We start from the raw sequence: 13,338 nt of genomic DNA, 5'->3' as shown, positions 1-13,338 counted from the left end.
TTGCATTGTGGTAAACTGTTGTCAATGACATGAGACAAAGTATATGTGAACTGCTGTATGGAAAGTGAATTTGCTCTGTAAATCTTCACCCAAATAAAAATAAAAATAAATAAATAAATAAAACTTTAACATTAGGATAAACTTTCTCTTCTGAAAGAGCCTGATGTGCTTTCTTTTTTCTAGTAATGACAAGGAATCAACCCTTTTTTGCCTTGGCTGTTCAGAAACGCAGAAGCAGATTCAAGGCTCAATTATATGAACAGCATTAGACCTTGGGCTTGCACAGCTTTCCTCCTTTTCTTGTCCTCATGTTTTATTACTCTCTTGCTAACCTCATTGTGCATATATCCTTCACTGTAAGCCACCTTAAAGCCCAGGCATTTGCAGCACATGGTATATGTTGACATGGGCTTCCTGCTGGGTCACCATGGGGTGGTCTGTATACCTCTACTGAAGGCTCCAGTTCTGTTATCATGATTCTGGTAACTCTTTCTTCCCTTGCATCCTCAGGCCTAGTGGAGATTCTGCAACATCCCTTCTTCATTTCCCTAAGCCCTGCCAATAATTTTGTAAATGATCCCTTTATTAAATTCTCCCTTACCCTGTTGATACTGCCATCTGTTTCTACCCAGGACCCTGGCTGAATGAAGCCAAGAGGAGCACTCTCAAAACAGGATTAGGGAATTGGGTTTCTTAGGTAGTTAAGGTGTGAGCAATGGAGCACTGGTAATCTAGGACACACTGTGGCATTAGGCTTATTCAAAGCCACTGGGAACAGGTGATCATGTGTTCAGTCATGGCATAGGAGACATATGGACAGGAAGACACAGCAATGGAAAATGAAATGGCTATGAAACAGTCATCATGGCAACAAGAGTGATTATAAAGATAAAAGAGATTAAATAAGCAAGCAAGTGAGCAGAGATGGGTTGATAGATGCCAGATACATGGAGATCTACAAGGAACCAGGAGTCATCAGGCTGCTTTTGATGGTCTTCCAGTGTCCATATAGGGCAAAAGACAAAGGAAAGGTAGTTACTGTTCATGGCAGAACACAGTGGAAGATGAGAAAGCCCTTAGAAAACTACCATCCCTGAAGTTATAGGGGAGAAATGGATGAAGCCAAGTCCTGCTCTGATCGTAAGGGTTGCCATCAGTGGAACTGCCAAACAAATGCTCAATCCTGTCCTCTTATTCTAAGGGCACTGGAGGAAAAAGACAGGGACCCTCAGATACAGGTTGACACAGAGGAAGCTGAGAATAGTAAACCTTCAAATGCCTCGTCTCTGTCCCCATGCAGCCTCTCCTGCATACATGTCTTTCAGTTCATGCATCTAGAGCAACTGCCGTGCAAGCTGATGATGTTTCTCCTCAGAACTTACCTTCACGCTCCTCATTGCTTCTATGCTCCAAAGAAGAGTGTGACCCCACACCATCCAAGTGGAAGTGCTAGGTCTGCTGGAAGAGGACATAGCTATATATTGGAAGCATGGTATGACCTCAACCATCCATACTGGCAGGAGCTGGGAGACTGCATAGTAGTGGACTCCAAGGGTGTCAAGAGGAGGAAGGACTATAAAGAATTCAGGATTTAATGTGTTGACTAGAGTACCTGGGATGGTGTTTGTCTCTGCTAGACTAGCCACCTGAAGCTTGGAGGGAAGGCAGCCTAAAGCCAATACCCCAAGAGGCTACTCTGTATGGACTACACACCTTGGCTCTCTGCAGCTCAGACAGGCAGGTCAGCCTCTTGTGCACAGAACAGAGTGAAGGGTGGACAAGAAGGGGCAGAGAAAAGAGACCAAGCACACATCATCACAACTGACCTGTGTTTTAGGTGAAAATTTGTTTCCATACAAGGACATAGACAATCACCAGCTCCCATGTCCTCACTGTAATGTCATGTCAAAGTCATCCTCTCATTGGTCATCACAGTGCTTTTCAGGAATTTTGGTGCCCCTTCACCAATGCCCTTTGTAATGCTCTGGTGAAGGAGTATCCTTCAGGCCATCTCAGGAGGGAAATTTTCAGGGATGGATGAGCAAGTTAAACAGAGTACATCTATGCAATATTTTTGTCTTCTGAGCCTTGAGACTATACATTCTAATGTCAAAGGAATTCCAGTTCACTGTGTTGACCGTAGGCTACACTGAGTCCAGGTTTCAGTTAGCAGCTCAGCAGATGTTAGTGCCACTACTAGGTGCTCCAGCTTCCAATGGGTTCAGTCAGTGGGAGGCACTGGAAGATTGGTGGGTAGGAGGAGAGTTACGTCAGAGTATATATTCTGGCTCTTACGTGCTAGGTCACTTTGAGTTGGTGCTCTCTCTACTGAAGGTCTGTCTGTACCAAAGCTCCTCTACAGCTTCTGAGACCTTCAGGCTTGGTTGCCCAATGTTGCTTGCACCGACTATCCCACTCTCCTTTGTTGGTTTCTCTCAACACTGTCTGCCCTTTGGTAAATAGCCTAGTTAACCAGTGTGAGTGTGCCAAGTTCCTGATGAAACCCTGACTGATACAAGACATTTCTTAGGATCTTGTGAAGACAGAACACAGATTTGTCAGAGCAAGATTCTTGACATTTGTGAGGCAATTCTCTTGACTGTAAATTTTGGGATGATTCTTATCAAGTGAGGCAGGCTTGATTGGGATTAGAGATTCCAAAGGCTCCAGGAGTTCACCTAACAATACCCATGAGGATGTCTAATATTTCTCTTGCAAATAGCAATTATTTCTTCCCCTCCCTGTATCTACATTCTTGCAGTGTGACTTTACAGCTCCTCCTGTCAAGAGGTGGAGTGTTCCTCCATCCTTTGACTCTGGGTGGCCTTATATGTTTTGGTTTGGCCAAATCTCTCAAGACTCAAATACTGTCAAATTACACACAGGTTGAAATAAATACATTATTACAACCTGTGTGTAATTACACTGTTGTTCAAGTATCCTGTTTCTGCCTCCCACAACACCCCTCCTCACAACTTCCCACAAGAGATTTTAAGCCTCATTTGATGAGGCTATTGTTTCCTTTATATAGTATATTACCAAAAGGGACAACCACACATGTCAGACCACAGTAAATGTTGACTAATTTATAAGCAGACCATTTCAGGTATTTTTCCAGCTAGTTAATCTGGAGGTTAGTATTTGTCCCTTCTGATCTCCACAGCAAATCCAACCTGTAAGCTCAGATTTAAAAAAAAAAAAGACCTTAAAAAATATAAAAACCAAAAAAGAATATGTGGCAGAGAAACTATAGGTTACTCACAAAGCCTAAAATGTTTACCATCTGGCCATTTAAGAAAAAAGTTTCCCACCTACTAAAAGTACCTCAACAAGAATGAATCCAGGTGCAACTGGGAATTGAGGCAATAGCTCTCAGGAACATTCTCTGAGACCTGTGAATCAGCTCTAGCAAGCTGTTTCTTCATCTTGTTAATTAAGCAACTACCTGCAAGAGCCTAATTTTGGCACAGACCTTGTGGATGAGTCCCAAAGAGTCAGCCAACTTTCAAGATCATGGCAGCCATTATAATTTCAGATGAGGAATAATAAGTATACTTATCAGACTGGGTTCTCTAGAGAAACAAAAAACAGCAAAGCTTATATATATATATATAAAGAGAGAGAGAGAAATTTACCTTAGGAAAATGGCTCACAAACGTATAGAAGCCGGCAAATCCAAAGTCCCTGGAGGAAACGTCGTGCTGGAGGCAGCCTTACCTTCCACAACTGCAGGGGGCCGAGAAACTCAAGGCCAGCAGGCAGTACACTGGCTGTTGACTCCAACGAAAGTCGAATCCAAGATCTCCAGGATGAATGGTGGGCTGCTCAGTCACAGAAAGTTGTAGGCAGCACAGCAGAGTCCCGATCCACAGAAGAAGGTCTCTCTTCCCAGGATGTCCCTTGATATCCTGGAAGCAGGCCACACCCCTAGGGAAACTCCCCTTGGGCAGATCGGCCACTCAGAACACAGTCATCCGATCCCATCACGGGAACAACCACACAGAACTGGGGTCCAGCCAAGTTGACACACAGCTCCAACTATCACATATACAAATAAGTCACAACAGTTGGAGATTGTGAATGACAAAAGCTGTTTAATGTTTGATAGATAAATTCAAGTTCATAAAGAAATCTCCTTGAATTTCATAAAGATGCTAAAAATGTTGTGATTTTTAATATTTACAGTGCCTTGTTTACAAAGTTCTGTACATAAAAATAAATATACAGAAACAAACCCCATCAACTGTTTATTATCAGTAATCCTCACTGGTGGGTTCACCATTTATAAGGAAGACATCATTCAACGCAACCTGTCACAGAGACTTGTTCTATCAGCAAGGATTTCTACTTTAAAAGATCATCACTAGGCCAATCTTCTCAAGATTGTTAATCATCTGGAGGGCTTTACATGCCAGCCAGCAATTCACCTGGAAATTAACAGAGGCAGTCATCATCAGCAAGTGGAGTGCAACCACTGGCCTAATGCCTAGTTGCACTGTCTACACCTTTTGCTAACTTAAACCTTTAAATATGCAGATACAGGTAAGAACAAAAATAACCCCCACCTCCCTGTGGCTAGTCACTGTGAAAAGTGTGCGTGAGGCAACTGACTCAGGGTTCAGGGTTCATCTTGTTAATGTCAGATGACACTAACAAGCCTCTTAGCCTCATCCACCAGAAGATGGACCTCGGCGCCCAGGCCTCCAGGAGCACGAACCACCTCCTTCACCAGACAGAGGGTTGTAACCTAGGATGACAGAAAAGGAATGCTTATCTACAGTGAAAACCTAGGAGTGCTTTACATCAAAAATAAAATTATGAGCTTGACATGCAAAGCACTACAGATATGGATTTTCAAAGAAGTTTTTATAAAATGTTTAGCCACCATATGGGGGAAAAAAATTTTATACAGTGAATGCAATTTGAATTGACGTCAGTGGGAAGAAAACAAGCTGTTCAGATTCTTGGTCCTAACTTTCCAAAATATACAAAACTCCCCCAAAACACACTGAAAAAATTTGCCAAAGACCTCTGAAAATGGCCCAATTTAAATACATGAGGGCTCCTACTGTAGTGCTTAATGAAATTAGAGACATTCAAGTAAGGGTGGTTCAAGCTACAAATACTAGGGGGAAAAAAAAAAAGCACAACAGAATGTAACTTGCCACTTGTAGCATGATCATAACTAGGCAATCTGCATTCTCCCTACCCTGATTCATAAGCTTCCCAAAGTGGTCAACTTTGGGGACTTGGGGGAGTGCTCAGGCTCTAGTCAGCCAGACCTTAAATGAGACGCAGGGTTGCTTCTGACTTGCTGTGGGAACTTTGGGCAATGACTCTGTGTCTCAGTTTCCTTATTGTACAACCAGGCTAGTCCCAGCCCATCTCAGGACTGTGTGAAGCACTGAAAGAGGAAGTGCACATATGCCTGGTAAGCATCCCATCTTCTACAATCTGCACTCCTCACTTATGTTTCAATGATTGCTTTGAAAATAGACTTCCAGCAAGACAAAGTTTTGGAGTCGAGTTTCTTTCAGACACCTCACTCCTCTATGCAAGCCTGCTCTCCTTTCTAACACAAAATGAACTGGAGCTCAGTACTTAAGGCCAGCCACAGCCTGTGCCTACACTAACTCAGAGCCCCCGACCATGTCCGTCAGGCCAGGCTGCCTTGTGATGGCTAAAACCTCATCAAGCAGTCCAGGTCTCGGCCTTTGCAGGGTCTCCCTACAGAAACACTCTCTCCTCAATGGAGAGAAAAAAAGGCTTTAGCTAAATTAGTTCCTACATAAAGTATCCTGGAATCATTCTCTGCATTCTCCCTCCTCAGGTTTACTTGGAACTCCCGGCCAAAATCATAAAGGATTACTTATTTCATTTGTGTGTGATCCAATCTTCCCAAAGGGATACATAAACCCTCCCAATAGGATTAAGGATGAAGACAGACCCACCAGCACAACACCTGTGGGGCCTAGGCAGGGCTGCACACAAATGTGAGGGAGAATTTGCTCATTTGTCCTTGAGAAAGTTGTTTGCAGGAAATAAGAAAGGTCTGACTGAAAAGACAAAACACACTGTTCTAGCCTCTTGGCATTCATCTGCAAAACAGGTATACTATTCTTGTCTTACTGACTGACCTCTCAGCTTACACTGCCATTGTGGAATCAAGTGAGAATATGAAAATACAAACCCAACCACTCAAGGCAAGGCCTGCGTGCCTCAAGTTTCCCTTACTTACTTTCCCTTACTTAATCCTCACAGTCCTAAACTCAGAAATTAATCTCAATTTACAGATGGTGCAACAGAGAAACAGAACCTTGTTTCTAAAGTAAAGTGTATCTTGTAATTGACTGTTCAGAATCTTTTCACATTAGGAGTCAACTGGCACTTACCACCTCCCCGCAACAGCTTTCTATCAGGTTTACGTTTCAGGGGAACTGATGAAGTGGAAGGCCTAGAGCTGTCTTCTTCCTGTTAGAACATACACAGGTTTAAGAATCTATTTTAAAAATTCTACTTGAAAAGTCTTCACCTACTTGAAAATAGTCAAACAGGACTAGGTCCACAGGTACCTGAGGCTTTCTGGTATTTCCTTTGTAGCTTTTTCCTTCCTGCATGCTGTCCCACATTTCAATCTTCTGTCTTCTTTTCTCTTCTTCAAGCTGGAAAAGAAATGCACGTGGCACAGAATGAATTCATACGGCTGTCATCTTCCTCAAAGAAAATGCTAATTTTGACATCTCTGAATTTAAATGTCCTTCAAAACAAACCTTCACCTGCATTTTCCTCAGTTAATAACTCTGTGAGCTGGTGGTGTGAGTTTAATGCACAAACAGAACCTTTAGTTTGTACCAAACCAAACCAAACTCACTGTCGTCAAGTCGGATCTGACTCATAGTGACCCCTCCCTTGGGTTTCCAAGATGGTATCACTATGGACATAGATGAAAGCAAAAAGTGTCATGCAAAGAATAGATTTAGTTCTTCTGAAAAGGCAACCAGGAAAGAGGGTAGGAATCTTCTTATAGTGATATTTTTGGCAATATGGTATAACAATACCACCTTGCAACAAGTGGGCATAGTTATGCTTCCATCCTCCTACCTGGGGAGTCACAGAACCCCTCTGCTGCTCAGGGCTGTGAGGACCAGATGAGAACAAATTTACAGTGCATTGAAAAGTGCTGTGGAATATTAAGGGATATACTTAATATTAAGGGATATACTTATCCCTTAATATTCATAGCACTTTTCAAAACCTCAGCAGAAGATCATGTCCAACTATGAGCTCTTGAACTTTGTAATCATGTAATGAAGAGATTACCAAAACAGAAAAGAAACATCATTTTGTCCTTTGCTTCTCTTCCTAATCCTGGAAAAATGATGCTCCTCCCAGCAACTAAGTACCACAACCTACGTACAATTACAGTTCACTTAAGTTTCTGTTTCCAATGGAATTGAGACCCCAAGAGCAGTTCATTTTGGGTCCAAATAAACCATGATGTCATTAAGGATATGTGAGAAAATGCTTTAAGTGCACACATCTATTCCCCATGGGAGTGAGTTGTTGGGCCCATGGGCTCAGGACCATGGTAGCAGGGGACATCAAGCTCATTGGCATTAACATAGTACACAAAGACACTATTCTACATACTACTTCGGTAAGTAGCAACTGGGGTCTTAAAAGCTTGCAAGAGGCCATCTAAGATGCAACAATTAGTCTGTTCTTATGCAGAGCAAAGAAGAATGAAAAAAAAAAAAGACACATGGAAGCAATTAATCCAAGGGACTAGTAGACCATGCGAACTTCAACCTTGGCCTACATGACCCTGAAACCAGAAGAAACAGATGGTGCCCGGCTACCACTGTCAATCACTTGGAAAAGGATCAAAACAGGAGATCCTGGATAGAGTGGGAGAAAAATGTAGAACAAAACACATGCATACCCCTCAACAAGCATTCTTACCTACCATCACTCAATTTCTCAAGACAATTTAGCCAAACTAAAACTGTTTCATACCTGTCTTAATTTTTGTTTATGCTTCTCAGCTTGTGCATTTAATTCTTCTTGCATTTTCAAACGAGCAGCTGCTAAAGCCTCTTGTCGTTTAACAACAACATCAGGTTCTAAAATATCAGAAAAAAATTGACATAAAACGCTTTGCGTAGTATCACTATGGAAGTAGATTGCCCAACCTTCCTTCCGAGGAGTGGCTGATGGGTTTGAACCACCAGCCTTCTGGTCAGCAGTCAAGTGCCTTAGGCACTACGCTACCAGAGCTCCTGCCCATGGAAGTAGCGATCAAGAAATCAAATGACATGGTGCATTTGGCAAATCTGCTGCGAAAGACCTCTTTAAAGTGTTAAACAGATTTCATTTTGAGGACTAAAGTAAGCCTGACCCAAGCCTTGGTCTTTTCAATCACGTCGTATGCATATGAAAGCTGGACAATGAATAAGGAGGACTGAAGAAGAATTGATGCATTTGAATTATGGTATTAGCAAAGAATACAGAATATACCATGGATTGCCAGAAGAACAAACAAATCTGTCTTGGAAGTACAGCCTGAATGCTCCTTAGATGGGAGGATAGCATGACTTCATCTCTTGCACTTTGGAAATGTCATCAGGAGGAACCAGTCCCTGGAGAAGGACATCATGCTTGGTAAAGTAGAGGGTCAGTGAAAAAGAGGAAGACCCTCAAAGAGATGGACTGACACAGTGGCTGAAACAATGTTCTTAAATGTAGCAATGATTGTGAAGATGGCACAGGATCAGGCAGTGTTTCATTCTGTTGTACAATGTTTTGTTCTGATGCTGAGTCAACCATAACAACAATAAGAAGAACTTGTGAGACACAATGGACATGAGGAGTGGGGGTGGGGTCGGGGCAATTAAATGTATTGTAGACAGAGGAAAAAAAACCACTTTGCATGATTTTTAAAATACAAAATTCTTGAGTGCCCATACTATTATAAAATATAAATTGATTCTACATGAAGAATTCTACCCCTTCTGCAGGTATTTTACTAGTAAGAGGACAAAGGACTATGCCAGCCATCATTCTTAGTCTTAACTAAGCACCTGCACATCACCAGAAACCTCTGTTAGAAAAGCAGATTTCTGGGTTCTCCAAAGGATTTCCAACAGACAATCTGGAATAAGGCCCCTGTGACTAAAGTATAAGTAGCCTGTTGGCCACAATGAGATTCCAGCCCACAATGCTAATACCTCATTAGCACCCAGTCTCTACATGGACCAAAATACCAAAAAACTAAGAAAAGTTCAAAGTTTTCTGGATAATTATCCATCACTGTTAGCCTAGACCTACATCAGAACTAGACCTACATCAGAAAAAGATATGGATTCTCAGGTAATTTATCCATTTTCCTACAGAGAAGGAAGAAAAATACTTCCAGCTAGCACTAAAAATAAACACAAGTGTCCCAGCTTTATCTACATTTTCATCTAGTTTGTAAAAACAAGCAGAATGACTATAAATCCCTGTAAAGTTCTCCATCTGCTCATCTATTTTGATTGCTGTTCTGACGACCCTGGCAAATGTACAGTAATGTGACTAATTATTTAAACAAAGAAACAAACTAGAACTTCTATAAAAATACCCTCCAAAGTACAGATATCATTATGTGCAGATAACTAGCACTGGAAAAAGGTGACTTAACTGAATCCACATAAAATAGGGAAATAGGGACCAAAATATCACAATCAACATAGCATATGTGTGTGCATGTGTGGTGGTGATAGAGATGCCTAGAATTTTATCTTTTTTTTTTTTTTTTTTAATTGTGATTTGGGTGAAGATTTACAGAGCAAATTCACTTTCCATACAGCAGTTCACATATACTTTGTCTCATGACATTGACCACAGTTTACCACAATGCAACAGCTCCCTTCCCACTTCCTCCCCACAGTTACCTCTTCCCTGTGTCCATCATTCCATGCATTCCTGCCCCCTGAGCTGTCTCCCTGTGCATAAGCAGCCCTTCTTTCTCCCATGATTGTTCTCTCCAAGGAGTTTATCTACTTGAGGAAAATGTTCAACTCATATGCCTGTCTTTTGTTTGGCTGGAAACCACAGGTGTTGAGTTCATAGAATTTTATCTTTAAAATAAAATTAAATTAAAAATGAAAAGGTTGTTGATTAACATGTGTAACTGTTGAGTCATTCTTAGAATAAAATCAACCAAATATAGATTTTTTTTTAACCTAATTTTTCTAACAAAATTGTACAACAGCACAATTCACTTTTTGCAATGCTTCATAAACATTAATTCTGCAATAGTCAATTTTGCCAAGATCTCTCTCAAATAATTCTCTTTTGAAGTACCCATTCCATCACCATGATTTTGAGATTCCACTTCAGGTGTTAGCTGGTCTTATTCTGCCAGAATTTCATTTGTAGAGACGGTTGTAGGAAGTAGCTGAAGCAGTTCTCCAATCCTACTGTCATCTACATCATGAAATCCTACATTTTGTGCAAGATAGACAAGTATACTTTGCAGTTCATTGCTGGAAGTACAGTCCACAAAAACTGAGAAAATGGAGAGACCACAGGGCTTCATGGGAGAGAAGAGAGGTGTGTTTGAGGAAACTGATTTTCTACATCTTTCCATTAATGGCTATTTTTAAGCTATAACGTTTGCTTCCCTACTGAACCTCAGTATACTTAGGACTCAGATGAATAAAGACATATCTGCTTTATTATGCTGTTATTCTCAAAACATTTAACATTTCTTTTAGATATGTCCTCAGACGCAGTAGCTTCTATATAGTGAAAAGGTTACCCTTTCAGAAAGAATGAATTTTTGAAACAGTCAAATGTATTAGACCAACAAATACAGAGTGCTGCACAGTTTTCATTTTAATCCCATCTATAAATGGAAAAAACATTCAACAAGATATGCCCTCAGTGGGTTACGCACCATCAGGCAGGTTTCCATCTCATTAAAATCTCTGAAACTAAAACATAGAAATCTATTGCACACTCACCAAAATCAATTTCAGAAGCATAAAATGATTCTTCCCCACACAAATCAGAATCATGCACTTCTCACTCTTAATAACAAACTTTTAAATATTAATAGAATTAGGTGTCAGAGATACTGCCATCCTTTCTGTCCCCAAGCACTAACCCATAACAGCCGGGTCTCGGTCCAACTGCCTTTGCCTCAAGGCCCTCAGCCGGGCAGAAAGTTTCTGAATCACCACGAAGAGAAGGATACCGCTGAAGACGATGTACCAGCCATACGTGGCCAGCAGGGAGCCCACTGAAAAGAAGAAAGCAGTTTTTCAAGAGACTAAAAAATGATATTGCTAGTTGACTTCTCCATAAATTTCAACAGAGATAAAACAAGCCTAGCTCCTGCTCTCAACACATCACATTCTGGCTGCGATGGCCTCCTAAGTGGACAGTTAAAATATGAAGTGCAGCAAATTAGGGGTCACGGAGAAGCTTGTCAATCATTTGGGGAGAGCTGGGTTTTGGAAAAGGAAGAATAGTTTATCTGTCCCAAGTAGGCAAAAACTTTCGACCTAGAGAACCACACACAGAAAGCGGTGGACTTGGGAAACCAATACAACACTCGTGTTAGGAGTGTGTGTGGGTGGATGGGTAGAGGCTCTGGAGGCCGCGAGGCTTTGGAGGCAAACGGCAAGAACTGGGTGACCGGGAAAGGTTTCTCCGCACAAAGTAAAGGACCCGCCCAGGGAAGTGAGGATCCGGATGGACAGCCTCCCGGGGCCTGACTGCGGCGCCGACGCCCAGCGCAGGGGCCGCCAAGGGCTGCCCGAGGCTGGTCCAGTGCTTAGCTGGAAGGACGACTCACCAAACATGGCGACGTGCCGGGTGAGCCAGGCAGCGCAAGCCCCTTACTCACCCGTGACGTGCAAGAAGCGCAACCCCTCGGTCTCCAGGGCTGGCCGCGCGGAGAGCTGCTCTTCATCCCGCTCCATGACTGCGGCTGCAGCCGCTGGAGCTGACGCGTAGCCTGGAGCTCCTTGCCTTCCGGCCCACCCCGACGTACACGTGGCGCGCCCGGACGCTCCGTCTGCTCAGCCAATCGCCGCTCGACCCGACTCTGCTGCTCGGCCTATCGCAGAGGGGGTGTGGCTAGTAGGCGGGGAATCAAGGAGGGGGCGCAGAAAAGAGCTGGGCGAGAAGGGGGTGGAGAACTTGCCTCTGCCAAATCAGGGTCTTGAGCTGGTGCTCTGCGTGTGTTTTCACAGCTGTCCTGAGGGAGGCCCGTAAGACTGACGTCTTTATACTGACTTTTTGCCTCTTCTTTACTGATTGCACACTGAGACTAAGGAAATTACGGCTGCCTAGAAACAGGATTTGCGCCCACAGTCTGGCTCAGTGCCCATTGAGCAAAAAGGCTGAGCTGGTTGGCTACACTACACTCCATACCCGGAATGGTATGGAAAATGAAATATTGGCAAAGTCTCTTCCTGCTGCCAGTGTTATTTTTCGAACTAAGAAAATGCCCAGCAATCCTCAAGATACTCCTCCCTTCCAGAATCAAAACCTCTTGGGAGAGAATAGTCATAGTAATGGTTCCAACATGTATTGAATCTCACTACGTGTTGTCACAGAGTTATTTATAACTCTGTGCTGGCTGTTTCCTCCACTCTCCATTACTCAGATGTCACCACCTCTATGTCGCCTACCTCAACCACTCGATCTGAAAGTGCTTACGGTCTCTTTTTGCAGTCCCCTGATCTTGCTGTTTTTCATACCTCCGTGACCTTCTAACATACTATTTACTCTGCTTGCTGTGCTTAGGGTTTATTGCCTGTCTCTCCCACCTGTGGAAGGAAAGCACCAGAAGGGAAGGGGGTGTTTGTTCATTCATGCCTAACCCAAGCTCTCAGGAGCAAAGCCTGCCACAGAGTGAAGCCTCAATAAATAATTGTTGAGTGAATGAAGGTAATGAAAGTAAAATGGAAGTAAACTTAATTATGCAACAACAGTGGAATCGTTTTTTATGTTAAAGCTTAGTTATTACATTTTTATTTGCTGTGCTTTATTAAGGGAGCTCTGGTGGCGTAGTGTCTAAGGCATTTACTGGTAACCAGAAGGCTGGTGGTTCAAATCCAACAGCCACTCTGTGGAAGGAAGGTTGGGCAATCTACTTCCATAGTGATACCACCTCGGAAACCCAAGGAAGGGTCACTATGAGTTAGATCTGACTCAAGGGCAGTGCGTTGAGTACTTTATTAAATATGTCATTTTATAGAGTAATTTTTGTAAAAATAGGTAAGTGTGTTGGATTGGGTTCTCTAGAGAAACACAAAAACCAGCAAAGTATATATATATATATAT

General features: G+C 42.5%; 1 protein-coding gene across 1 annotated transcript; it reads right to left on the bottom strand.

The window, feature by feature from the left end:
* Nucleotides 1-4,667: 4,667 nt before the first annotated feature.
* Nucleotides 4,668-11,969, bottom strand: SELENOS (selenoprotein S). Its single transcript, XM_007959934.2, has 6 exons — nucleotides 11,894-11,969; nucleotides 11,150-11,284; nucleotides 8,017-8,123; nucleotides 6,573-6,662; nucleotides 6,393-6,471; nucleotides 4,668-4,747 (listed from the first exon to the last, which is right to left on the bottom strand). The coding sequence occupies exons 1-6, from the start codon at nucleotides 11,967-11,969 to the stop codon at nucleotides 4,668-4,670; spliced, it is 567 nt and encodes a 188-aa protein (XP_007958125.1).
* Nucleotides 11,970-13,338: the final 1,369 nt, after the last annotated feature.

The sequence above is a fragment of the Orycteropus afer genome, unplaced genomic scaffold, assembly GCF_000298275.1.
Source record: "Orycteropus afer afer isolate SDZICR_OR568_19922 unplaced genomic scaffold, OryAfe1.0 scaffold00019, whole genome shotgun sequence".
NCBI classification, from domain to species: domain Eukaryota; kingdom Metazoa; phylum Chordata; class Mammalia; order Tubulidentata; family Orycteropodidae; genus Orycteropus; species Orycteropus afer.
Note: the sequence above shows the minus strand (reverse complement) of the source record. Positions and strands in the feature narration are given on the sequence as shown.